The following is a 27,243-nucleotide window of genomic DNA, read 5'->3' as shown; positions in this document are numbered from 1 at the left end:
GCACACATGAAGAAAGTCAGGAATAATTATTTACATTATTTAACATGTACATTGTTTAACATTTGCCACTTGGGGGTAAAGTGTAACAGTCAAATCTGGAGGTCAAAGAAAAGGCAGCTTAAGGATGAAGGATCAGGTATATTTATATCACTTACTGTTATGAATCCTTTGGAAAGCCAGGTTGGTGGGGTTGAGAGCCCACTCTCCATAGTACTCCACCGCCTGGGTGTGGGAGAGCTTTTCGGTGAATCCACTCCGCCGTGGACGAGAGGCTAGGAAAGACGTGGCCTGGAACGCCACCACAGGACGAGGGAAGAGCCGCAGAGTGCGTGTGTGCATCTGGAACCCTTGTAGCACGTTGGGAGAGTTGAAGAATCTCACCATCGCCACCCTAATGGCAAGATTTAAAAAACAAAACAGAAACAAATGTACATTATGGGGCAGAACTGAAAAAATATTTTATAAGCTATTTTTTGGCTTGTTTTAAATGTTGTATTTTCTGCAGCAAAAACAATGGGTTTTATTCACTAATAACTGCATGGATTATTTGTATTTATACGCACAGGAGACATGTTTTTAACATGTTTTTAAGGCCACAAAGGGTATGTGATTTTGCGCATGTGTGCTTTCAGTTGTTTATACGTTTTATCATACATTTTGAATACATTTTAGCACGCAAGTTATTAATGAATTATAATTTGAGAAAAAGTTCAAGCATACAAACAGTAAGTGAATGAGACTCACTGACTGCTCAGAAATATACGAAAGTCTACAAACACATGTAATGGCTTTGGGCCTTTATATCTTAGGAAAGAGACCATTGGCACCTCAAATGGCACTAAAATTAAACACTATTTACGTAGAAACTCCGGTCAATCCCGTCATGTTAGATAACAGTATACAATAATTCATACCTTGTGGCAACATCAACTGAGTCCACATCATTGCCGTAGATGAGCGGGTTGAACTCAGTGGAGGAGGGGGAGGCTTTGTCACGACCAGGGGGCAACAAAGACAAATCCTGTCCATCCTGAAACTTCTCCAGATTCAGGATAGGCTGTGTGTTCAGACTCATGCTAGCCAGAGCCTGCATGGAGGAATTGGTGACAGAGCGAGAGAGAGAGAGAGAGAGAGAGAGAGAGAGAGAGGTGGAGGAGGAATATGGATACAGGAGAGATCAATTTAACGAATGAATCCTGACAGGGAAGACTGAAGTAAGAGCAGTATCGCATCAGGCAATCATGTCTCACAATAATGGCCTATATTTATTAACTTCTGTCTACAAACCTACTGAATGGCAAAGGTGAAACCAAAGTCAATGGTTTTTATTTAAATAAGATTAAAGGGATAGTTCACCCAAAAATTCTATTTATACACTTCCAAACCCAGTGTCTTTAAATATCACATTTAATTTAGGCTGGTATTTATATAGAAACACTGATAAATGCACATACAAAAGAGCACACCAAATATGGTGCTTGACACAAAAAACGAACTTCACTGGTTCTTACGGAAGCTCAAATGCTTGCATGACACACAAGAACAAACCTCATTAGTTCTCGCACGTCACACATGAATGCTTGAACTTTGATGTGCTATATGTATGTGGATTAATCAATGTTTATATGGGTGTACAAGCCTAAATTAAATCTACAGTGGTTCCAATTCATTAACTAGATTGTGGTGGCCCGCCATAGTGTAATCTATCCCGCCTCAGTTTCATAATGAACCGAAAATATATTTAAACTTCTCACATAAAAATGTCTTTAACGTCACAATATCCTCTTTATCCTCTAATCAAATAGCAAAACGCTGTTTGCGCTGCACATTTCAAAGTGAAGGTGCACTTTGCTCACGATTAGCTCATGTTCCGGTGTTTTCCGCCAAAAAGCTCAATAAAAGCTCAAGGGTTTTTCTCTTGCAAGTGTAGAAAGTATTAAATTTATCACTTAGTATTCGTTTTTCATTTATTTTACAGTGCATTTGTTTTACAATATATGGCTATTACAGTAATATAATAAAATATAAAATTATTATTACTATTATTATTATTATGATTATAGTCTAATTGTTTGGCTTCCTAAAACACCAGTGCGAATGTAATGTAGACACTATACAAGAAAACAAAACAAAATTTAGTCAATTTACTGATTTTTTTCTGTTAAATTTGTCCACGGAACATGGGTTGGAGCTCTTAATTTTGAACACATCAAAGCGCACCAGATTGATGAATTTAACTTTAAAATGTACAAAATTTTCCTGCAAAGGGGCCGAGGTCCACCCACCAGTCTCACAAAATCCTGTGGGAAAAACTGATCTATTCATCATGTAAAGCCATCATTTCTCTTCTGAATATTCATATGGATCTAATTTTTGAAGCATCAAAGTGGAACCAATGAAGACATCAATGAAGACAGACATCTCTCAGATTTCATTAAAAATGTCTTCATTTGGGTTTCGAAGATGGATGAAAGTCTCTTAGGTTTGCAACGACATGAGAGTGAGTAACTGATGACAGAACTTTCATATCTGGGTGAACTAATCCTTTAAACTTCTGAAAATGTTACAAAGAGGATGAGAGAGAAAGTAATTGCCTGAACCGACGGTGCTGCATCAAAGATTTAATTTAATAGTCAAAATGTTAGAGGGAAGGGTGCGGTCATCACATAGAGCCATTAACAAAGCACTCTGGGAATTCTGCCATTGCTCACTCAATGCCTCTCAATTGGCATTCCATCAGACCCTGTGTTTGTCACGCCATTTGATCAAACCAATTGCATCATCCGCTCCAGCTGATTACAATGATTCTTTTTCCTTTTGCTTTGGGTTAATGAGCATAATGTAAGTGAGAAGTTGCATTGGAACATGCTCAAGCCAAACATAGTGCTATGAGAAACAGGGGGCTTCTGTAAGACCTTCATCACACAGAAATAAGGGGAGGAAGAGTGTAGAGAGTTAGAGGCTATGGAGGCAAACACAGTCACAAGTGTGTGCGTTTCTGAGTGTGTTTATTCAAAGGGTGTAGAATAAAGAAGTATCTGTATGGCTTCAATGTTTGTTAAGGTTACAGAGAGTGTCTGCGTAGGTCTATGGGTGTTGATGACGGGGGGAGAGACAGGAGTTATTTTTCCGTGCACATTCAAAATGCAAAGATTTGTGAACCTTGGAATCGGAGGCGAAGATCTGCTTTTGGGTGATCACAGTCAACCTTACCAGACACTGAAGGACACAAGAAAACATGGAGGCAATGTCACATGACTACCTGTCACTGAGAAAGTTTAGGAAATCATGTGACCAAAAAGTGAGTGGCGACAATTCAAGGAAGGAGAAAAAACACAGAGATACAAATAGAGAAGGACACAACACACCATTAACTGGACAGTACGAGTGCAAACAGGAAATAAAAATCAGAAGAAAACCAGCTGATTATGAGGTGGAAAGGGAAGCAGATCTCACACAAACTTGTCTGGAGAATGTGTGCAAAACTTAAAGGGGTCACGAACTGGCTTTTTAAAAAATTTTATACTGTCGTCTGAGGTCAACTTATGACGTTTGCGTGGTTTTTACATTCAAAAACATCATAATGAATAAGTAATAGGCTATTTTCTGCCTTGGTTTTGAGGCTCTCTGAAGAAATGCTCGGATTTGATGGGCGTGCTGCGCTGAAGATTTGGAAGTAATCGCCCACGGCTAGGATTGGATAAGATTCACATATTTAATGAGCTTCAGCTCCCCTCAGTACATGTGGGAATCGTCTGGGGAAACGCTCACAGGACTCGCAAAATATCTTTATCAAACAAACACAATGATCTTCAAACACAAATCTCTCATCCACCCGCGATTGATTGGAATGTTATTTTTTTATTACTTGGCCCACCCGATCAATATAACCGCAAACCGTGTCCACACAACACACACACACGCGCGCGCGCAAGAAAGGAATGTAATTTCACTATTTAAGATAGCCCGTCTGAAAAACACATAGCCCCGGGACGTTGGCCTTTGCGAGCCCTGGCCCATAATGTTACAAGTCTGAGTATGATCACGAATGAAGTAATAACACTTCAAATAGAGGAATCTCCAGCCTGTGACCGCGTGCTAAGGTATGCAATCAATAGATTTCAAACGATCTGTAACAATGTAATACTAACACATATAAAAAACATGTTTTACTCACATAAGTGTGTTGCACCATTCCTGTCGGATCCAATATAGAAGGTACAGCATTGTGTTTTAGTCGCAATATGTCTGCAAATCCAGTCTCGACTTGTATCTTGTTTACAAATGATTCCGCAGTGAAATGAAGGAACAAACCCGCCATGTTTTACGCACTTGAGCTGGAACCGGCATGTTTATTGCTCGGTAGCGCGATCCGTTTAGCTCCACGAGTCAGTGGGCGGGGCTACAGAAGCAGGCATACATATTTATCTGTTGAGGCAGCGTTTCTGCATTTTATGACCTCAATGGTTGACATATTCTGAGATCAAGCTTTTTTTTGGGCCTGGTGTCAATAAAAGCTTTTCTTTGACTAACAAGGAAGTTTTCAGCTCCGAAACTTACAGGATATTCTTATATCACGATGAACTTTTATATATCAAAGGCTCAAAGGAAAGTTGATTTCTCAATTCATCACCCCTTTAAACCATATTTGGGAGGTGTTTGTCAAGATGAAATGCAAATCTCAACCTATTTTACTTTTACTTCATTAATGTGATGCTTTGTTTTTTAGAAGTGAAACAGGATTTTCAACAAACAAAAAGTGAAGCAGGATACTCTTTTTGGTGATGTCACGCCATCCCCATGTATTAAATGTGTATTAAAGTGAACAGAGTGATATTAAGGATGTTACAAATTTCCCTGATATCTGAAGCTAAACGGAGCGAGCAATAGCACCGAATGACAGTGACAAGAAAAATATACATTTCCATATTGGCTCATGGAAGTCTTGAACAACGGTGTGTCTTAATTTTTTTATGAATTACAGGGCATTACTGCATGTCTGTAAACCACTGAAAAAGATGACCTTCAATCTACGTCAGGTTTCAAAACAATTATGATCTGAAGATTAGGACCTGATTAATGGGTATTCATAATGGCGAATGAAGAGTCATGACTCATGACTGATGATTCAGTGTATTGACTTTTTTGGCTTGAGATATTACAATGACAGCATGACAATTATGTTTGATGCAAGATGAAACAAAACAGTAAATCAATTTGGCTGAGAAATTCTGCTGCAGACTAACAAACACAAAGACAACAGATTGTGGTCAAAATAAATGCGTCTATATTAAAGAGGCATGAGGAAAGACAGAATTTGTCAATGTATGACAATGATTGATGACAACACAGTCAAATGTTAATAGGGTTTGCTTAAGCTCAGAGGTGCCCAGAATCAGGTCAGAAGCTCTAGATAAGGGTCTATGTGGGATTGCAAAGGGTTAAGTGAGAAAACTAGAGCACTTTTCTCAAGTCTATAGATGGGGAAACTCAAAACGTATTACCTCCAAGAGCTGGAACAAAAAAGGGGGAGAATATACAGTCATTACAATACATAAGTGATCAACTAAATTATGAATTGGTAATCAAACTCTAGGAACATCAGAAAATGTCAAATTTTCTGTCTGCATTTGGCTTCAAATGATAGAGTTTAAAAATATCTTTGCATTGTCAGCCTTCTCCTTGGTTAAATTGCACTATTATAATTAGTCATGTTTACAGCAGCTGCTAGATGACAGCATAATTACTATGAATTGCTTCTAGAATCCAGTTAGTGTTCACTTCAGATTCACAGTTAATGGTAGGGCTCCTTAGAGGAGATGAGAACATCTGGTTCATTTACCTGCTTCAAGTGTTTCTTCAGCTCAGAGGCCTCGGGTTCAGGAAGGGGAGGGAGCAATTCTGCGTTGCTTGGAGCAATGACCTACAGGGATAAAGATATACAACCTACATAAGACTGCTATATGCACAATTTACAACATGTTAGAATCCAAAAACCCCTGTCTGGGTAGTTACAGATCGTGTAAATAGACAACACACCTTGTTGCAGTCCAGATCCACAAGCCAAACGTCATCAGGCATCCTAAAATCAGTCTTGTACAAGAAGAAACTGGCAGGCACACCAATGACATATGGAGTGGGTGCTAGCAGGAGCTAGAAATGGAAGAGATGGGTATGACAGATATAAGGAGAGCTTCATTGTTTATACACAAACTGCACAAAAAAGATGTAATGTTACCTGTTCTGCGGAGGCCATGCAGGTGGGTAACAGTGGAATGACAGGAAACATGTACTCAAGAGGGTAAATCATTGCAACAAACGCCATGACGCTCATTGAGAGGGCGTTATAATCTCGGGACTGCAGTACCACCTACAGACAGCAGAGGGTGAGAGTAAATCTCCCTGTCACTCTCAGTGTGACCCACATAGACAAAATGAAGAAAGACTAGATCCACCTGAAACAGCAGATCTACAGACAACCATTAACCTAATCTAATCCATGACACAGCAAGTTTCAAAAAGCAAAAACATTTCAAAAGCTGCCTTATATAAATGTTGTTGCTTCCTCTCAAGTGTCAGCCTGTCCAATAAAAATCCAGCATTCAAATGTACATTGGTACTTCTCACTATGCATGGCACAAAACTTAAAGGATATTTGTGAAATATCAAGAGCCAAAAATACAACACGCTCAGATTACACTACTGCTATGTGAGTTTAAAATAGCAATGCACTATGAAAAAGCAGGTTAATACCGTAAATCGGTAATCATACTAATTAATAACATTAATGAAAATACATTTAAAAAATGCTACAAGTGAATTTACATTGAGTATATATATATATAAAACCTGTGTTTAACATACTTCTGCATACCGTAACCCCACTTCTACTAAGACTGCAGTCACACCTTTTCCATTAAGGGACAATATTGTTTCCTTAAATTGATTTTCCAATGCATTTTTTACTTTTATAAATAAAAAATATGAGTAAAATTATGCGCAATACCCAAAAAATTGATTAGACAAGAATTATAATTCTCTACCAAGAACGTGTATTTTGTACAAGTATTAGAAGATCAGGAGAAAAATAATACAGACAGAAATACAAAAACAAACTACCAAATTACTAATTCCGCGGATTGTAATGCATACTGTTAATGCGACGACATTCTGGAACTGTCGCCTTCGCTTTCCAGATTTCCGCGCACAGACTCTGAGTGATGCTGGCGAGCGAGCGGGAAAACACCGGAGTGGATTTGCGGAATCAGTGGGTCTTTAGCGGAGGGAAAACAAAACATTTTTAGCGGGGATGGGTAGCGACCATAGACTGCGAGAGGGACACCTCAGCTGATGAGGGCAGAGGGGCAGTGGCTCTAGCCACCGGGCCACCCCCCTGTGCACGGCCCTGTCTTTGAATATTAAACTGCAAAATACGAATTAAATAATACTCGTCCACGTTCTGCGTCTATGTGTGAATGACGGCGCGCAGAGGCGCGGGCCGTGTATCACTATATGAGGACACGAACGCATAAACCTTCACTTCATTAAAATTTACCGTTTCATTTGAGAAAACTGTCATATCATGAACACAGACACTCATAGGTCTTCACGGCAACCCGTTAAAATAAAAGTTTGGTTTAAAAAAAATGTAATTGACAGAATATATCAGGCTACTGTTGTAGCCTACAGTAAGTTTAGCTATATGTAATAACAATACGTCTCTACTAATAATAAAAATTATGCCTAGATGGTTGATTATTTTTCACTTGATCTTTTTTTTATAAACAATGTTTACTTTTAAACAGCATACAGCCTTTAAATGTTTGTATTATTTACTTATAATGATTATCATCATAATTAATAAACTTAATACATTTAATAAATTTTTTAAAAATAGTAAAAAAAAACAAAAAAAAAACAACAACATTTAGCTGTGGTACCGAATAACATTTTTATGGTATTGGTACTGACTACTGGAATTTTGGTACCGTGACATCCCTAACTGTCTTACTGAAATACTACTGTAAATCCGCTGTGGGCTGCATTATTACCTAAAACTGTGTCTATTCATGCAGATTGTCTGTAATTCTTACTCCTTTGAGTAAAGATAAAGGATGGAGCAAGATATGTTTTGTAAACTTCAATTCGGACTTGCGCTGGGATTTGATGTAAAATCGACGTCATCCTTGTGTGTACAATCGCTAAGCTTTTGGAAGCCTCTGGACGGAGCTGGAGTTCAGTTATGGTAATGGGCGTTTGTTTCCGAAATACGCGCTGTAAGCAGAAGACCAAATCACAACAGACTGGGCCGTCTGACCAATCAGAGCAGAGTAGCTCGTGGAAAGGAGGGATTTAGAGAGACTGATTCATCCATCGAGTCATTTGAGAATCATTGAACATTGTGGTGATGTGTAATGTATATTATGAGAAAATGAAAGTGTTTTTTGACCTTTGATGCATGTAACCTGTTGTAGGACCTACAAAACTAAATTATTTAACTTTAAAGTAGCATAATAGGGGCACTTTAATATTACCCTTTTGTCTGTTGAACTGTTGTATAAAATCAATGTTACATTTGCATTTGTGTGGTTATTTGGGGAAACATTTTTTTTTGTCTTAAATCGATCTCTATACACAGTCTGTGTCTATATTTGTTCTTCATGCTAGCAATTGCTAAAACACGACTTTTACAAAGGTGCATTGTCGAGAATGGCAGTAATGTAGTGCGATTTGCTAAGGCAGCATACTCTGCAAGCAATTATATGCACGCTGCTTGTGTGGATGCAGTTAGTTTTGACCGCAAAAGATAAGGTAATTTGATTGGATGTCATGTATTTGACCTTTTATGGCATTTTAAGCCTTTTAGAAATACTTGCTCAGTTTTAATGTTATTTTAAGGTGGGGCAGAATGGCAAAACTCAGCATTTTGTTTGCGTACACATAACCCGGTTTGGGAAGCACTAGTATGATCTGGCTGATAATCGTGTTCATGCTATAATAACAAGATATGATATAATAAATGGTCAATACTAGAATTTTGTATTAAATTTTATCAAATAAAATATGTTGTCTAGATAAATTGAAAATTCATTTTGAGTATAATAATATTACATAATAATATGAGTATAAAACTCTTATATTTAACAGTGTTATTAAATTACTAATGCAAAGGTAATCTAAATGAAAAATAGGGGAAATGAGCGTAAACAATTAAATATCCAATATTGACTGATACTGATAAATTAAAAAATGTCTAATATTGATTCTAATAACGGATAAGGTACAGGTATATGGTGCATGCGTATACAGTGAAGAACATGTAAGCATAGTCGCAAAGTACCATGTAAAAAAAGTACCATGGTATTTCTGGACATTTACCATAGTGGTACCATGTTCTTTGATGTATCTTTGAGTACCATTAATAGAGTACACAAATATGGTAATCCATGGGCCTATGCTATCTGATAGAGTTGGTAGTGTTCCTCTGGCCATCCATACCTTGTGTTCCAGCAGAATGCAGGCCAGGACCTGCAGACAAGCATCAACTCCCAGCAACTCCAGGGGCAGATGGAGAGGGAAATCTACAATGCTGAAGCGGGACGGGTCTGGAAGGGCAAAGGCCAGTGCAGGCTGCAGCTCGTGGGGCAGCACTTCTACATCAACACGTCGCTGACCGGCGACAGGCACTGGGGAGTGCAGCAGCCGATATACCCATGATTCAATCTCCTTCAGGTCCTGTAGCACCTGACTGCCCTTCTCTTTTTCCTCAATAGACAGAGCGCCTGTGAACACACGCCACATTGTGTCCCTGGGGGAGAGAAATACACACATACACGTGTACATTTTTCTATTATTTGGATCAGGTTCAAAAGTACAAGTATAAGTATGACAAGCTCTCTTCCCCTTTCATTTATCTTTGTTCATATTGCTGCAAATTTCTATTTCATTCCTTGAATTTTTAAACATTTAATTGTTGTTCATTGGTTTTCAAACTGTCCAGTACATTAAGGCATTGTTTTGATTCAGTGGACTATTCTAGTGTTTGGAGGACAGAAATAGCACAAAAACAGAAGCAGCTGGCATCTATGGTTCAGGATTAAACTACTAATCACTTTAAGTAAAATGATGGTACCGCAGTGATCAGGCACACAGTTCAAAAGCTCTAGAAGCACTAGATGACGCCATAACATGCACACAGTGCTCATATAAATCAAGATCAATAATAATAATTTACAAAAAACGCCTTCTTCTCTGATGTGAATAGCTCCAGACTGGCACTCCGGTTGTCAGATGACAGTCATGAAAAACTTGTGAATGATGTGAATATGCAAACTCGCTTTGTTGTGGTTACAAATAGAACACAACAGATACATCTTTCACCACAGAGAAGAAAGTACATCCATCTATATATATAAAAAATAAAAAATAAAAAAAAATAAAAAAAAATTCGCATTATGAAATAAATGCTTTTCTCCAAAACATGTTGACCATAATTATTAGCACCCTTTTATTAAATATGTTTTGCAACCTTCCTTTGCCAAGATAACAGCGCTTCTTCTCTAATGCCTGATGAATTTGGAGAACACCTGACAAGAGATCAGAGACCATTCTTTCATACAGAATCTCTCCAAATCCTTCAGATTCACAGCTCCATGTTGGTGCTTCTTCTCTTCAGTTCACCCCACTCATGTTCTATAGGGTTCAGGTCAGGGGACTGGGACGACCATGGCAGAAGCTTCATTTTGTGTTCAGTGACACATTTTTGTGTTGATTTTGTGTCTTCCTGATGGAAGATCCAACCATGGCCCATTATAAGATTTCTAGCAGAAGCAGTCAGGTTTTGATTTTTTATCTGTTGGTATTCACTATAATCCATGATACCATGCATCTGAACAAGATGTCCAGGACCTCCAGCAAAAAAAATTAAATCAAGCTGTATATTTAACCGTAGGAATGGGGTTCTCTTTATCCTTGTTTGCACCAAACCCATGGTGGGTTTGCAGCCAAAAAGTTTCATCTGGCAATAGAACCAGGTCCCTTTTGAAGTTCCAGTCGTGTCTGACAACTGAATATGCTGTTTGTTATATAGTTTGTTTCTGGATGAGCAAGGAGGATTTTTCTTGAAATTATAAATTATAACATTATTACAAGCTTACCGTTGTGAATCGGGCTAAGGTAAGGAGAACACTGGCTGGTTATTAGGGCTGCTCGATTATGGAAAAAATCATAATCACGATTATTTTGGTCAATATTGAAATCACGATTATGTAACACGATTATTTCACATGACTTTGGGAATGTGTTGTATTTATTAAAAATACACCTTTCAACAATTCAATTGAAATTGTAACATTTGTTGTACTTTTTTAACTATTAAAATAAATAATATAACATATTCAAATCAAAGTATAAAAGCATTCACGTAAAAATGATAATCACAAATAAATAAGATCAACAATATGGTTCGGCTAGATATGCTTTTCAGGTACGTCTAACATTAGTTTTCAGGTACAGAAATGTCTCAAATGTAAAATAACATTGCATATTTGAGTGCATAAATTAAAGATGAATCCTATTAAACTTACAAAAGCTATTCAATCCGGATCGGATATGCGTCGTCTTTATCGACTGTATAAAGTTCACTTAAGGCATATACAGACTATGTCTGCTAGAATACTCATCAAGATGGACATGTTGACATACGTTTTGTGTGAGTTTGTCCGTTCAAGAGCAAGACTTGAATGAGAACTCAATATTTGCGCGCTGTGAGACGTGTGCGCGCTCTCGGATGAGCGCACAGAGATACATTTCCTGACAGCGCGCGCGGCTTCTCATTCATTTCTTCTGGCACTAAACCCGGGTGATGACGGCGAAAACGACTGGTCATATTCAAACATACGGCAGCACTCGCATGCATTGAACAAAGTTTACAAAGAGAGAATTATTTGAGAAATATAAGGGGAAAAAAGGACGTTTACACGGCACCCCTGCTCTCGTCAGTTTTTGTTTCTTTATTAGATTGTCATAGGTCACTCTGTTTAATTTTCAAGTGGTTAAACAAATTCGTGGTGTTCCCTTGCGTTGCAGCCACTACCATGTAGAAAATCTTGCACGTAGCATGTTTCTGCTCGTCGTCTGATTCCTCGAAGCCAAACTGTTCCCAGACAACGGAGTTGGTTTTGCCTTTTTTGCTCAGCAAACGCTGCTGTAACTGCCCTCCTTCTGCCATCTTTACTCGCGCCGAGTTTTTAAATTCCAGCGGATGATATGCACACGAGACTCCCGATCTGAGAAAGTTTATGGCTTCGGGAGGGGCGGATGAGCGCGTGCGCGTTTCATTCAGAACGCAAGGCAAAATAATCGTTTTTTCTCGATTGTACTATTTTGGTGATCGTTGGGAGGCAAAATCGAAATCGAAATCGAAATTCGATTAATTGCACAGCCCTACTGGTTATGTACTTGCTCAAATTTATTTTGGATCATTTTTAACCAAAAAAAAAAAAAAAAAAGTTACAGACTGCAGCTTTAAGGGAATTTGGCCTTTATGTTTCCCATGTATTTATACTCATGTGAAACAAGAAGTCATAGCTGGGCAATTTCATGTTCCTAGTCACCCTGGTGTGCTAAGAAATGTAAATATTAATGGGAATATACTCCAGATATATTTTACTCATAAAAATGTTTAGGGGTGCCAATAATTGTGGCCAACATGTTTTAGAGAAAAACATTTATTTCATAATGTGATTTCTCCCCCACTTTTTAAATATTTTACTTTTTTTTAATCATTTACATTTTTGTGAATTTTTTTTAAATGAAAGATCAAAAGGATAAACATGTAGATTTATTTTTACAGCCATATTTGATCCTATTTACCAGGGGTGCCAATAGTTCTGACCACTATATATATATAATTGTGGTCAGAATTATTGGCATCCCTGGTAAATATGATCAAAGATTATAAATGAAGACCAGCAATTATGATTTCCATTTTGCTTATAACAATGGTTTTAGTTTGTCAAGGCTTTTCAGGTCAATCAATCATTTAGGCCTACATAACACAGTGTCATAACACAGATCCAGACAGGCCAGACTATGGTTGTGTGGGCTGAGTAGAGGTACTGCAGTAAGTCATAATTGGTTCATCTGAGAACTCCCACTTCTCACAGCTGCTCTACAGTCAGTGGCCTCAATCTGTCACACAGCCTGTCTCCACCAGATCCAAACACTCTCTAGCTCTTAACATTTTTGTTCTCTCGCACTCTACCCGTCGTTATCTTTTGCCCTTCACTGTCAATTTGAGGTGTCAAAACCACTAAGACATCTTTATTAATATGTGGTGTAGTTGCATATTAAGACAGGCCTGTTGAGGGACATGAATGCTAATGAATATTGACTCTCTAGCCAACCACAGTTCTGCACTGAAGTATGATGCTAATGTAATATCAGAATATGCATATTAGTTAAACATTGCTCCTGCACCTTTTGACTTTTACAATCATTCAAACTAAATAACTAGATAAGTAATAAAAGATTCCACTCAAAAAGAGCAAAAATCTACCCAATTAAATATTTTAGAACTAGGCATAAATATAAACATATGCTACCACTTACAAGTTTGGGGGCCAGGCAGATTTTCGTAAAAATGTTTTTGAAAGATGTCTTGTATACTCAACCAGGTTACATTTATTTTATTAAAAATATGTCCAGTAAAACAATGCGTAATATTATGAAATATTATTACAATAACTTGAAAATGAAATTTATGTATGTGATTGCAAATTGTGAATTTTCTCATTTCTACTAGAATGATCATTCAGAAATCATTCTAATATGCTGACTTTGTGTTATAGTAACATTGCTCAATATTTTTGTAGAAACCGTGATGCTTTTTTTCAGGATTCTTTGATAAATAGTTCAAAAGAAAAGCATTTAGTATTTACTGGCTCTTTTGATTAATTTAATGTGTCCTTGCTAAATAAAAGTTCAAAAAAAAATTCTTACTGACTCCAATATTTTATTTAGATTCTTCACATATATGGAATTCTAACTTTGATTCTTTGAAATTTAACTGAGTTGCTTTAGGGGTTTAAGTGTGCAGATAAAGTGAAAAATGATTTCTGGTTTGTTGATTAGGCCATTGGACTGGCATATGGTTATTCTCACACAGAGTAGCCCAGTTGAGAACAGTATGACGCATGGTGTGGTTTGTCATTACAAGGTTGAGTCGTGCATACTGAAAGGCTACAAACGTTTGTAAAGCCAAGGTCACTGCAGTACTGAGAGAACATGATGACTGAGTCAGAAATGGTCTTTAAAAACATACTCACTGCAAAGTCACTATAGTGGCATATATACACATGGTGTCTGAGTCATTTCTATTTGAAATTTTCACTGTAATGTGACATAAGGCCACATGCTTGAGACAGCCAAGTAGGTAGGCACTCTGATTAATAAATTAGGGTGTGCTTAGGCACAACACAAGAATAAACTAAGCACCAAGTAATGAAGTCCATTAGCCAAAAATGTAGGCTGTTTATGACCGGAAAGAGCACAGCACAATTAGGGCTCGGTGGTATGACGATATATATATATATATATATATATATATATATATATATATATATATATATATATATATATATATATATATATATATATATATATATATATATATATATATCTCGTCACCACGATATAAAATGTATATCATTAGAGATTTTGCTATATCCTGTATATTGTAGTATGTAAATATATAGAGTGTATAATAAATAAAATTTCAGAGTGATAAAATGCATGAATGAGAATATAAAGAGCGGGACGTGCTTGATGTTAAAAAGAGTTATAAATGCAATATATATTTTATTACTTATCTATTAAATATCTGTACTAATTCTAACTATTTTTTAAATAAACTTATTGTACCTGAAAACTTTAATTCTCATTTGTTATATTGTATTCGTCCTATTGTTTGTATTTGCTTCTTGTTTCTTATTTTTAACAGAAATTAGATAAAATAAAACAAAATAACTATATTGTGATGTATATATTATCGTGAAATAAAATTTCTCATATCGTGAAATAAGAATTTGGTCATATCGCCCACCCCAACCACGATTATGCGTTGGTTGATTTTGATTGAAGTGTGATTCATTTTTATAAAAAAAAAAACTTTAGTTTCATGCTGTGTGTCTGTTTTCATGGCTGAGATTAGTCTAAAGGCTGTGACACAACAAGCTGACAGTAAAAAAAACTAGTCGCCACAAAAGCCTGTGTTTTTGCCTTGTGTGTCTAGGTCAAAAAGCTGTGCTTGAACACACCGGAACAAAGGGAAACCTAAACTAGGCCTACACAAACCATAAACCAAACAGCGCTTGCTTACCATTTTGAATATCAATCACTCTGATAACTTTCTTCATTCCAGGCAGCTCATGTTGTTATGAAAGTATTATGCTCAGGTAAGATGACGTAAAATTAGAACAGCCATCTGTTTAGTGTCTATACCTACGGTCTTGACTTCTTGCTTTTATTACTTTTCCTTTGACTCGCTCGCTAAACTGATCAAACATCATCTAACCGGCACCAACAGCGATTCAACATGCTGAATCATCTGAACTGTCATCGACGGGGATCCAACTACAGCCGATGTGAGGAACACACCACAAACTCGACCAGACAGATGCTCATTGACGGCCCAACTCTGGCTGAACATCAGCTTGGTGGGTCACAACCTTGCTTGAAAGAAATCTGATGCTGTATCAGTACTTTTAAGCCTCCATCAAAGGAAAACAACAAAAAACGCATACATACTTAATTTTTAAGGCCCATTCACACTAGGTCACAACTACAATGATAATGTCCAATAATGTTGGGTGGATTCTAATTGGCTGTAAATGATTTATCATTCATCAGGTAGGGAAAAAATGTTTTTGAAAGGGATTTTAACTATATCGCTCCTCTGTGTCATTATTGTTACAGCTGTGGTGTGGACTTCCCTATTCTCATTTAATTAGAATAATTATTGAAACGTTATAGTTATTGTCCTTGGTGTGAATGGGTCTTTATAGAATGATTATTCACTAGCTATGGACTAACGTAGCTGAGGTTGCAGATGCCATTGTAGAATTACTCCATTTCCAGTCAACCATGAATAATTAATATCACAAGCAAAAGTGTCCAATAACTGAGGGTTTCTGAAAAAGTGAGTCATGTGATCTTGACATATTCAAGATGACGTGACTCTACCCACTGTATAATAAAATTGTTTCTCATTTGACTGGAGTCTTCATCTCATCGCAGATGTTTTTCCACTCCTTTATTTTCAAAACTGAATTAAATGCTTAATTAACATTTCGAATTGAAATGCAGATGATCCAAAAAAAATCTACTGAATTAGCAAGAAAATTAAGATAAAAAGATAAAACATTGCATCGACGTGGAATATGAACTTCATATCTGAACACTCAACACAGGCTGCTATACTGGTTAAATAAATCTGCACACTTGGAAGCAAATAAAAGGGGTTTGGCAGGACAATTCAACTGCAAACAAATTGAGGCCTGCAAGCGCGACTGTGGCTCGTGGTGGATGTGGTTGCTAGGTTACGCAAGAATAGACTTTGCTGAGGAAATCATAGAGATAAAAATCCTTCTACTCAATGCTTATTGATCTGCAGCAGAGTGCTATCATGCAGATTGTTTACCAATAGACACTCAAGGATTTAGTTACCGTTACCACAGTGATATGTGAATGAGATCTTGTTGAAACCACTCCTGTGTGGAGTGGAGAACCACGCTGCAAGACCGCTTGCACAACCTTTCCGAAAGAAAAAAACAGCCCCTCTCTCCTTCACACAATCCCAGCCCCTGTCATACCAACACTCATCTTCACACTCCTTTCCTCTCACTCATCCCTCTCTCTGAGTCATAAGGGCTATCACACATCATTCCACTTGTGATTTTCTTTTATAAAATCATCAGCACACTATACAGGATCTAACAACATAGAGCCGTTATGGCATTCCCTGCATAATGTATTTAAAGAGGTAATACACCCCTCAAAATTGAATTATTTCATTATCTTCTCATATTCATGTTGCTCAATTATGTGACATGAGACAAGTTCTTTGTTATTTAATGTAAAATACCAACATATAGGAAAAGAAGAAACCTTAAAGGAACACTCCACTTTTTTTGAAAATAAGTCCCCTAGAGTTAAATAAAAAAGACCAAAGACACTTTGAATATTTTTCCTATTTAAAACTTGACTCTTCTACAGTTACATCGTGTGCTAAGACCAACTGAAATTTAAAAGTTGCGATTTTCTACACCTATATGGCTAGGAACTACTTTCTCATTCCTGCGTAATAGTCGCAGATCTTTGCGGCAGTACCATGGCTGCAGCAGCGCAATGATATTACAGCGCCTGAAAGTAGCCCCCAGCTAGGTAACTTTCAATGTGACCGGCACTAAGTTCGTGTAGTTGCAGAGAAAGTTTCAGGCTTGCAGCCGACAAATTGTGTTGTGGATTTACCTGTGTGATTAGCCATGGTTCTGTGTGTTGTAAAGGGCTGTGATAGTAAGTCGAAGGTGTATACTACCACCATGTTTCACAGAATACCAACGAATCATTGCGCCGCTGCAGCCATGGTATGGCCGCGAAGATCCGCGACTATTACGCAGGAATGAGAAAGAAGTTCCTAGCCATATAGGTGTAGAAAATCGCAACTTTTCATTTTCAGTTGGTCTTAGCACACGATGTAACCGTAGAAGAGTCGAGTTTTAAATAGGAAAAATATTGAAAGTGTCGTTGGTCATTTTTTGAATGAGATGCTAATGGACTGATTAGAATCAATGATGTATGCTAAGCTATGCTAAAAGTGCTACCGCCAGATACAAAGATCGGCTAAAACTCAACTATTTAACTCTAGGAAACTTGTAAAATGAGCCTATTTTCAAAAAAAGTGGAGTGTTCCTTTAACGGGTTCGCTCACGTATCACGACATGCCAGATTTTAAAGTGCACAAGATGAGTGAGATTTGAGAGAAAATATTTGAATGAGAACAGTATCGCCAGATCAAAACACAGGAAAAAGAAGCAGAAATTAGCAATATCATATTAAGCAGATGCATTTGAAAAATAATGTGATCATCAACAAAAAACAACATATAAATCAAAACGCCCAAATGTTACTGAGTGAAATGTTGACCCAGGAAGTGGTTAGGACTGTGAAGCTTTGGGGGTGTTGATGTACTCGATCTACTCCATCTAGTGTTGGGTAAGTTACTCCAAAAAAGTATTCATTACTAGTTACTAATTACATCTTCAATAGTGTGATTAGATTACTGTACAAATTACTCTCTCCAAAAAGTACTTTCTAAATCCTATATCAACCTCGACTTTAAGAAATTCAAGGATAGACATGAAACTACTCTTTTAATTAATTCAAAGAAATAACATAAAACTACATAAATTATTCTTATTAACCGACCAAAGTATTACAAATGTGAGAAGGATACATAAAAACATGCATTTTAAAGACTTTGGATATTAATACCACTATTGTATTATATATTTGTTGGACAATCTATTCAATTACATCAGAAACAACTGTAATTACAGAAAAAATAAAGAGTATGTAAAAAGTAATTAAATTACAGTAACTAGTTACACCCAACACTGACTCCATCTGTTTTGATCATCTACAGAATCTGATCCAGACGTAGTCTTCGACAAAAACGTGATTTTCTCAAAATGTTGCTTTTTTCTCCCAATTTTTTTTAAACAGGGCGGGGAAAGAGTTAATATTAAAACAGTAATAAAACTGACGAAGAGTTTCAGATTTCAACCCAGTGGGTCCAGAATTTTCATTTCATTGCATCACTAGAAATTCCTTTTTTATGTGAACTAACTCAAAAAGAGTAAACAAAAATGGAATGCAGGCAGTAACAGGACTTGTAAACACAGAGGCAGAATGTTGCCAGTTGTGATGGTGTTAGATATAGCATCTTCTGGCACCACCACAGAATTTGACACACACATCTCCTTTAAGATATTGCAAAACATTGCGGTCATTAGAAGTCGCTTCTGTGCAGTATTATCTTGCTAAATCTCAGGGTAAAGTTACATAATCCACAGAAAAGAATAAAAAAGGCTGTTCTCACCGCTGTGTGGACTTGGCAGCACCGGGTCTCTGGTTGAGCCGCTGGCTACAGCAGTCCACCATGCGCTTGAGGATATACAGACACTCTCTGAACGTAGAAAAGAAAGGGTAGTGGCTCAGAATACACAGAGACGTTAATGTGCTGTTCCGGTTCTGTGGTGCCAGTCGGCCACTGCGTTTGGATCGTGGAGACTTTCCAATGCAGCCTGGCTCGCCTGGTGGCAGAGTCCCATCTCCTGCAGAGGGCACCGTAGATTCCCCTGGAAGTGTCAATGTGGAGGGGTCAGATTTCTCCGTGGCCTCCACTGCAGAGTCTGCATAAGGGCCCTTTTCTCCTGTATAAAGAAAAATATTCAGGACAAATGATGTCGTGACTGCACCCTTACAGCCATATGTGATGTTCAAGATGGGTTACAAATGGTTAGTTGCCAAAACCAAGACACTAATCAGTTTAATTAGGATGATAAAATGGTTACGCTTCATAGAACTGCTATAACCACTGACCTTTTCCTTCAGCTCGTGGGCGGTGGTGGCCCTTCTGGAAAGACCGGTAAAAGTTGAGGCAGATTCCATAGCGGGTGATGCCTGAGTCTTTGTCGGTGAGAGCGAAGACAAAAGAAGTGTCGTCGCGGAGGCTGACCCGGCGCTGACGGATGCTCAGGCAGCCCTCGGGCTGGCAGAAGAAGACAACATCAGGGGGCAGAGGAAAGTCATTGTGGTCCTCCAGCGGATAGCGCCTCAGCAGCTGAGGTGTTTGTGCCACACTATCGCTGCAGGGTTGCCTGGTTAGGAAAGGGGAAAAGACTTTTCTCAGCCCTAGTTCTTGTTCTTTTATGCACTTTGTGCAATGGCTATATATACACTGCCATCCAAATGTTTGGGGTCAGTTAGATTTTTAAAAAAAAAATGAATTAGTGCTGGGCAAATTAACGAGTTAACTTACGAGTTACGTTTTTTTCAGTTTAACGCATTAAAAATATATAACGCAGAGTCTGTTTTTATATCCATTTCTGCCCAGCGTTACATTATATGATCACGTTCTTATTCATGTAAATGCTTTTAAACAATCTAAGCGCGAGAAGACAAAAGAGAACACGCTGTATGTCAATGTCCTGTCTGTCGGTCTCATTCGGCTCCCTAGTTCAGTAGTCAGGGCACTGATCAGGGAGTCGGACACATTCATGTATACGATATACTGATTCACCACCTAGGAAGCTAATCGAGGGACACCTTGACACACACACACACACACACACACACACACACACACACACACACACACACACACACACACACACACACACACACACACACACACACACACACACACACACACACACACACACAGTCTCGTGTACACATCGAGTTCTCATTCGCTCTTGAACAAGCAATAACAACAACACAGAGAATTTTGTCAAAATGCCAGTTTTGTCGAGTATTCTCATAATAGGGGTCTTAAATGAGTTAAATAATGTCTTAAATGAACTTGTGAGTAAATTAGATGCGCGTGACAGCGCTTCATCGATTCACAGCACTAAAATTAATACTTTTATTTAGCAAGGATGCATTAAATTGTTCAAAAGTGACAGTAAAGACTATTACATTATTATAAAAGTTTCCATTGAAAATTGTGTTTTTGTTTTTTTATATTTATCAAAGAATCCTGAAAAGCAGTACAAACGTTTTCAACATTGATGATAATAATAATAATAATAATAATAATACATTTTATTTATAAAGCCCTTTACATTTTAAAGAAAATCTTATAAGAAATAATAATACTAAGAAGAAATGTTTCTTAAACCAAATCCGCAGAATGATTTCTGAAGGATCATGTGACACTGAAGACTGGAGTAATGGCTGCTTAAAATTCGGCTGTGCCATCACAGGAATAAATTACATTTTAAAATATTTTCAAAAAGAAAACCGTTATTTTAAATTGTAATAATATTTCACAATAAAATGTAACTATCACAATATCAAATAAATGCAGCCTTGGCAAGAATAAGAGACTTCTTTCAAAAACATTTTAAAAAAATGTACTGACCCCAAACATTTAAACGGTCGTGTACATATACACATACATATACACTGGAATACACATACATACTAAAAAAAGGACAGGAGCTGCTCCACAAACATATTAACACTACCATATTGTAAATTGCTGTCAAAACTACACCTGATGACAATAACATACAACCACATTTAACATTAACTAAGAGTGTATAGCTGAGGCCGGGCACCTGTAACACACCTGCACAGGCCATGTACTAACAAAACACACAATCAGTTCACCTTCGATTCAATTCTTCTGCAATTTACTTAAGCACCTATAGAAGCACACACAAACACACCCACACACCACTGAACAATCTTCCATACCTGGCTCCAACTACTACCAGGTAGTCCAGGAGGCGGGGGCATGGTTTCTTTTTCTCCATCTCTGTATCAGGAGGGTTTCTAAGTCATGGCAACTGTAGCAACGATCAGCTCTCAGGCAGGAAGTCGTCCAATCAGGTGCAGCAGAACTAGGAGTTGGACGATCGAGGCTGGCAGCGTCCAATCATTGCGGTCTGTGGTGTGCAGGAATGGGGTCTGGAGAAGAGTAACAGCGAACATTATAGAAGTTATCCATCACACAACAATTGATCTGCAGTGACACCTTCTGCACTACTGCGACGCTTAAAGGTGCATTAAATAATTTTTTTTTAATGGATCGGCACTAAGAAAAGATCCCCATTGCCTGACAGTATCACTAAAATAGGTGTCCTGAAATATCACCGGCTGACAATATCATCTGTGACAGCCCTAGGCTTTATAAACTGTAAAATAAAATAAAAAATGACGACGAGATGCAGTCAGATTCTTTGTAGACTCTGATCTGATTTCTGGCAGTCAATCAATCATTTTGCACACAGGGCAGCCCATTTATGGAAAGTTAATAGTGGATCATTTGTGTTAAGCAGCATTTTCAGCTTCATATACAGTTTCAGTAGTTTTATTTGTTTTTCTTGCTTAACGTTTTAATGGTATCCTTAAAGAGTTTCGCAAGGAGAGAGAGTGTCTAATACAATAGTTAAGTCTGGCAGAAGTTCCAGAAAGGCTAACATCACTTACGACACCTTTAAAAATGAAAAACATGGCCCAACAGACAATTTTTTTACACTTGAAAATAGTTTTTAATGAAACCAAATTCAAACAAGTCGTAGTAAATTTCTTTGGAAACAAGCTTCCTCGTGATATTTCAGCAGAGTATAATTTTACATATTAATACAACATATTAATAATTTTGGTAATGGTTGAAGTGCGTCCACACTGCTGACATATATATATATATATATCTGTTGTGGCTTATCCATGTTGTGTGCACAAAATATTCACTGTTTTGCTAGATAAGAGCTAATTAAACATCATCGTTTCAGGGAATTCAGTCGATTTTGGTGCATCACTACCTCAAAGTATTTTTATTCCAAAACTATTTTGTGTCTGGCTGGCAGTACCAGTCATATATTTCTGACATAAAACTATACAGTCAAACAAAGCACACAGTACAAGCCAAGCCTCTGCAGTCTTCTCTAACACATCTTGACAGGAGGCTCAGCAGCAAATGTAAATACACACACACACAAACACACATTCTGATAAGCTAAAGGGACTGGGGCCTAGCTGTGTCCTCACCGCATGGATTTGCCATTTGTGTTCCTCATGTGTTAGAGGCCATACATCAGCATATGCCTCAATTGTAAATACAAACGAAAGCAAGCTCAGATTTCATCCAAGAAAAGGTTTGGACGATATCATTTTAACTAACATCACTGTTGTTCATGAAATCTGCTAAAAGTCAATAATAGCTGTATCGTCTATCAACATGCAATTTACTCAAGCAGGACATGTTTCTGGTTCATTGTACTTTGTTAACTAAAGCAAACATTAAGACGCTCTTGTGAAAGGTCGTAAACAGAAGAATAATTATGAAATTAGAGCCAGATGCTGTTTCAGAAGAAGATTCTGTCTTACTGCAGTGTCTGTGTTTTTTTTCTGTATTGACCCAAAAGTGGGTCAATGCTTATCTGAAGTGAAGATCTGGATGATCTGCACTGCAGAGAGTTTCTCCATCACGCTCTCACACACAGACAGATACCTGCACCCAACATCCGACAAACAATTGTATCTTTGCTTAACTTTGCTTCAGAAGCTTAATGATTTGAGGCAATTTTTTGACATCACAGCTCATAATTAAAGGCTATATTACGCATGATATAAACATTATTTACAAGTTCATATTTACATATTTACTGCGTCACTTCGGCATAGCAAAACTACTTACTCAACTGTTCTTTGAGGGCGGGCCAAAGCAGCCAGTTAGGTGGTCATTATGCAAATGTATAACATGGTGAGTTAGCTAAATCCCAGAAATAATGGTAGGACTATAAAAAAAGGAGAAATTGGGAGAAATTAACTTTAGCGTGGCCTGGGCAATATGGCCAAAAAGATTATCACGATACAATTTTTCATATCAGTCAATATCGATAATTATCACAATAAATGTAAATTCTTTATTTCTTTCAATTTTAAAGGCAGATTTTTTGCCCCCAAGTAAAAGTTGTAAAAACCAGACCATTAATTGTGGTTTTAAACTTTATTGTCACAACATGACAATCCATTGGAATTCTTTACACTTTTTTTCCGGTCATGTTTCCTTAACAAAATAAATATCTTAATAGAAAAATTCATTTTCTTAGTTTCTGCATGTGCTAACGGGAGACGACTGTTTCAAGTCCATGAAACAGGTTTGTGTTGCTTGACTTTGATGATGCATATCTTCAGCACAGTTTCCAGTGCAGGCTGCAATATTAATCATTTACATGTTGACTCACTGTCAAATGTACATTTCTAAGAGACAAAATATGTAATATTAATCATTTTACATGTTTTGTCTCTTGGAAATGTACATTTGACAGTGAGTTGACAGTAGTAGTAGCAGAAGTAAATTTATGTTCATTAACAAAAACAGTAACATCTGAAAAAAATTGTAACAACCTCATTTTTATATGGTAAAATTTAAACATTCTGGCTGTTTGAGTTTTATTCAAATTAGATCATGATAACCACAGTTAAAACGACCCATATAGCACATCACTACTACCATGGTAAAATGTAACTATGGTTTCTATGGTATTTGTATGAAAAACAGTAGCCTAAATACATTTAGTATAAATGCACAAATTATATAGCTTAAATCACAAAATATATGGTAATTATATTCCATTATCTAAATTACATTCCATTACTAATACATGTTTACATTAATAATATAATAAAATGTTATATAAATAAAATATGAATATCCCACATTTCTGCCACAATACCATGGTGCAGTTAGTGTTACTACAGTAAATCCAGGGTAAATGGCGATTTGTAGATTGAAAAGACTTCCGACGGCATCATTATGCAGTGTTTTTCCTGTTTGTCAAGTCCCACTGAAGTGCCTCAAACACGCATCATTATTCAGTGTATTGACATAACTTCCATTGAAAAAGGAAGACAGGGCGGGACATATCAAGCAGCTTCTCACCTTTTTTAAAATAACCAATAGCGTTTTGTCTATATCACAGCTCAGCCAAAGCCGTTGAGCTTGGTAAAGCCGTATTTGACAGCTTATGACAGCGACAGTGTAATAGGTTCCCCTTTTAGATTTAATATGAAACTGTTACTAAAGTAAAACAATGGACATAATGGATCACCGGACTTTTATCTCTATGCTGTTTCTAATGCTGAGTCTGTCTAACCTTTTCTCCTCTCGGCACTCTGTGTAGAATTGGTCCGATAAGTTTTGTGGTCTGTGCCAACTCATGCATATGATCCACTCTGTGCTATCATGTATCTGGACCGTATTATGTATCATTGATTGGACAGAAAAACTGATGAGAAGCTGAAGTGCAGTGATGTCATCAAAATCGTTGATCTATACTGGCGGAAGTGAGAGACTGTACATTTTGAACGCTTGTGCCTTCTAAATGCAAATTTTGTCATTGTTTGCCGCGAGTTTGTTGCCAATGTTATCAGTGGCGGAATGTTCTCTTTTGGCTCGTGCAGTCTTCAATTTAATCGCTTAATGCCGTTGCAGAGACTATTCTTTCCGGTGAAATCACAAAACAAACTATCAATATAGCTCTGGAAAAAAATAGTTTCTCTGGATTCAGTAATTATATGTGTTTGGGTCAAATTAGCATTTTAGTTTTATTCTATAAACTACTGACAACATTTCTCCCAATTCCCAAATTGTCATTTATTGCACTTATTTGCAGAAAACGACAATTGGTCAAAATAACAAAAAAGATGCAGTGTTGTCAAACCTTGAATAATGGAAAGAAAGTAAGTTAAAATTCATTTTTAAACGACACAATACTAATGTTTTAACTTAGGAAGAGTTCAGAAATCAATATTTGGTGGAATAACCCTGATTTTTAATCACAGCTTTCATGCGTCTTGGCATGCCCTCCACCAGTCTTTCACATTGATGTTGGGAGACTTTATGCCACTCCTGGTGGAAAAATTCACACAGTGCGGCTTTGTTTGATGGCTTGTGACCATCCATCCTCTTGATCAGAGGTTTTCAATGGGGTTCAGGTCTGGAGATTGGGCTGGCCATGACAGGGTCTTGATCTGGTTCAACTCTTTTGGCATGGTCAATAGTTATTTTTTGATTCCAATTACTTTTGAGGTACTACTAGCACTGTTTTTGCCACACAGCTGGTCCTATTGCAAGAGGATAGTGATGACCACAGCTGTGGTTTTTATACTTTTCCTCATTAAATAAGATTTGGTTCAGGTGATCACCTAATCAGCAGAATTCAGTAGAATGAGGTGTGCCTGTGTTGAAATTCAACAGACACTGGAATGGAATGGCTGCCATACATGTAGAGATGCTGATTTAAGAAAAATTTGCAGTGGTCTCTTATTTTTTTCCAGAGCTGTATATATTGCTCTCTGTACATAATGTTCTACTATAGTACACAATGGTAGCCTGGTCCTACCAGACTCTCGTACATATAATTTGTACAGAGAGTCTGGCCACTCTCCATTGACAAGAATTAACTTCCTTGAAGGCGGGCACTCTGTTGAATTTTAAAACTATTGGATCTGCCCAGAGCTACTCTGGACCTGCCATAACCAATTACTAAAGTTTGGTCGTGATGTATGTCATCTCAAACTAGCGCACGACATCAACGCCATCGTTCTCAGCCACTCCCTCTGTTCGCTGATTGGACCTGTTCAAATTTGACCAGAGAAAACCAGAGAATAAACCGCAGTCCTAGACGGACTATTGAAGGAAAATGAAAAATGAGCGGAAGTACGTAGGAGGGCGGAGCCAGGCTAACACAATGGTGGAATAGAAACTGGAACCTCTGACGCGTTCTGACTACCACCAGACCATTAGGGAATCCGAATGCTAATTGCGGATCTATGTATTTATTCACTAACGTGAAGAATCTCGGGACTAACAATATATTGTATTATTGATATATAATATTATATTATAGCATTATATTCTATTGTATAATAGTAGATATAAAGAATTAACCCCTAGGAGTCTGAGCTGTTTTGGGGCCCTTTAGAAGTTTTGACATGCTCTGACATTTGTGCATTTTTCAGTTGCTTATAAACATATTAATGGCAAAAGTGTAATTACACTCTTTTCAGCACAAACTGGGCTACCATAATATGTGAGCAACATGTTTGTACATGCTTGTATTTTTGAGATAATAATGTTTATGCATAATTAAAAAAAAAAAAAAAAAAGGCTTCAGAACACACAATAGATATGTGTTCACAAGACCTTTGATTATTGGGTGTTTTTGAATTGAATTTTTGCTTCAAAATGATGTGAGAATCATTGAGCCTACTCATTCACATAAAACAATATATTCATTTACATTTTGTAAAACACTTTTTCTTTACTCAGGCCATATGCCAGTAGGCGTAAACGAACCATGAATTATAATGTGATCACTCCTGAGAAACAAAAGACCTGCATAATAATGAGATACATAATGAATGAGCTTCAGGTAGGCCTACTAG

The 27,243-nt window shown here is 37.3% G+C and overlaps 1 protein-coding gene across 15 annotated transcripts in view; it reads right to left on the bottom strand.

Annotated features, from left to right (window-relative positions):
* madd (MAP-kinase activating death domain) overlaps window positions 1-27,243 on the bottom strand; it is a 72,198-nt gene that overhangs the window by 31,124 nt on the left and 13,831 nt on the right. For all 15 annotated transcript variants that reach the window (XM_079810493.1, XM_079810479.1, XM_079810486.1 and 12 more), the window contains exons 2-11: window positions 21,544-21,756; window positions 19,663-19,940; window positions 19,160-19,493; window positions 9,499-9,808; window positions 6,239-6,370; window positions 6,040-6,153; window positions 5,843-5,923; window positions 3,163-3,219; window positions 915-1,087; window positions 156-391 (exon numbers count right to left, since the gene is read on the bottom strand). In XM_079810493.1, the coding sequence (XP_079666619.1) occupies window positions 156-391; window positions 915-1,087; window positions 3,163-3,219; window positions 5,843-5,923; window positions 6,040-6,153; window positions 6,239-6,370; window positions 9,499-9,808; window positions 19,160-19,493; window positions 19,663-19,940; window positions 21,544-21,602 (1,774 nt within the window). In that variant the 5' untranslated portion in view covers window positions 21,603-21,756. The remainder of the gene's footprint in view (window positions 1-155; window positions 392-914; window positions 1,088-3,162; window positions 3,220-5,842; window positions 5,924-6,039; window positions 6,154-6,238; window positions 6,371-9,498; window positions 9,809-19,159; window positions 19,494-19,662; window positions 19,941-21,543; window positions 21,757-27,243) is intronic.

The sequence above is a fragment of the Gobio gobio genome (assembly GCF_949357685.1).
Source record: "Gobio gobio genome assembly, chromosome: 2".
Classification (NCBI taxonomy): domain Eukaryota; kingdom Metazoa; phylum Chordata; class Actinopteri; order Cypriniformes; family Gobionidae; genus Gobio; species Gobio gobio.
The sequence above is the reverse complement of the archived record's forward strand: the minus strand, read 5'-3'. Positions and strand labels throughout refer to the sequence as shown.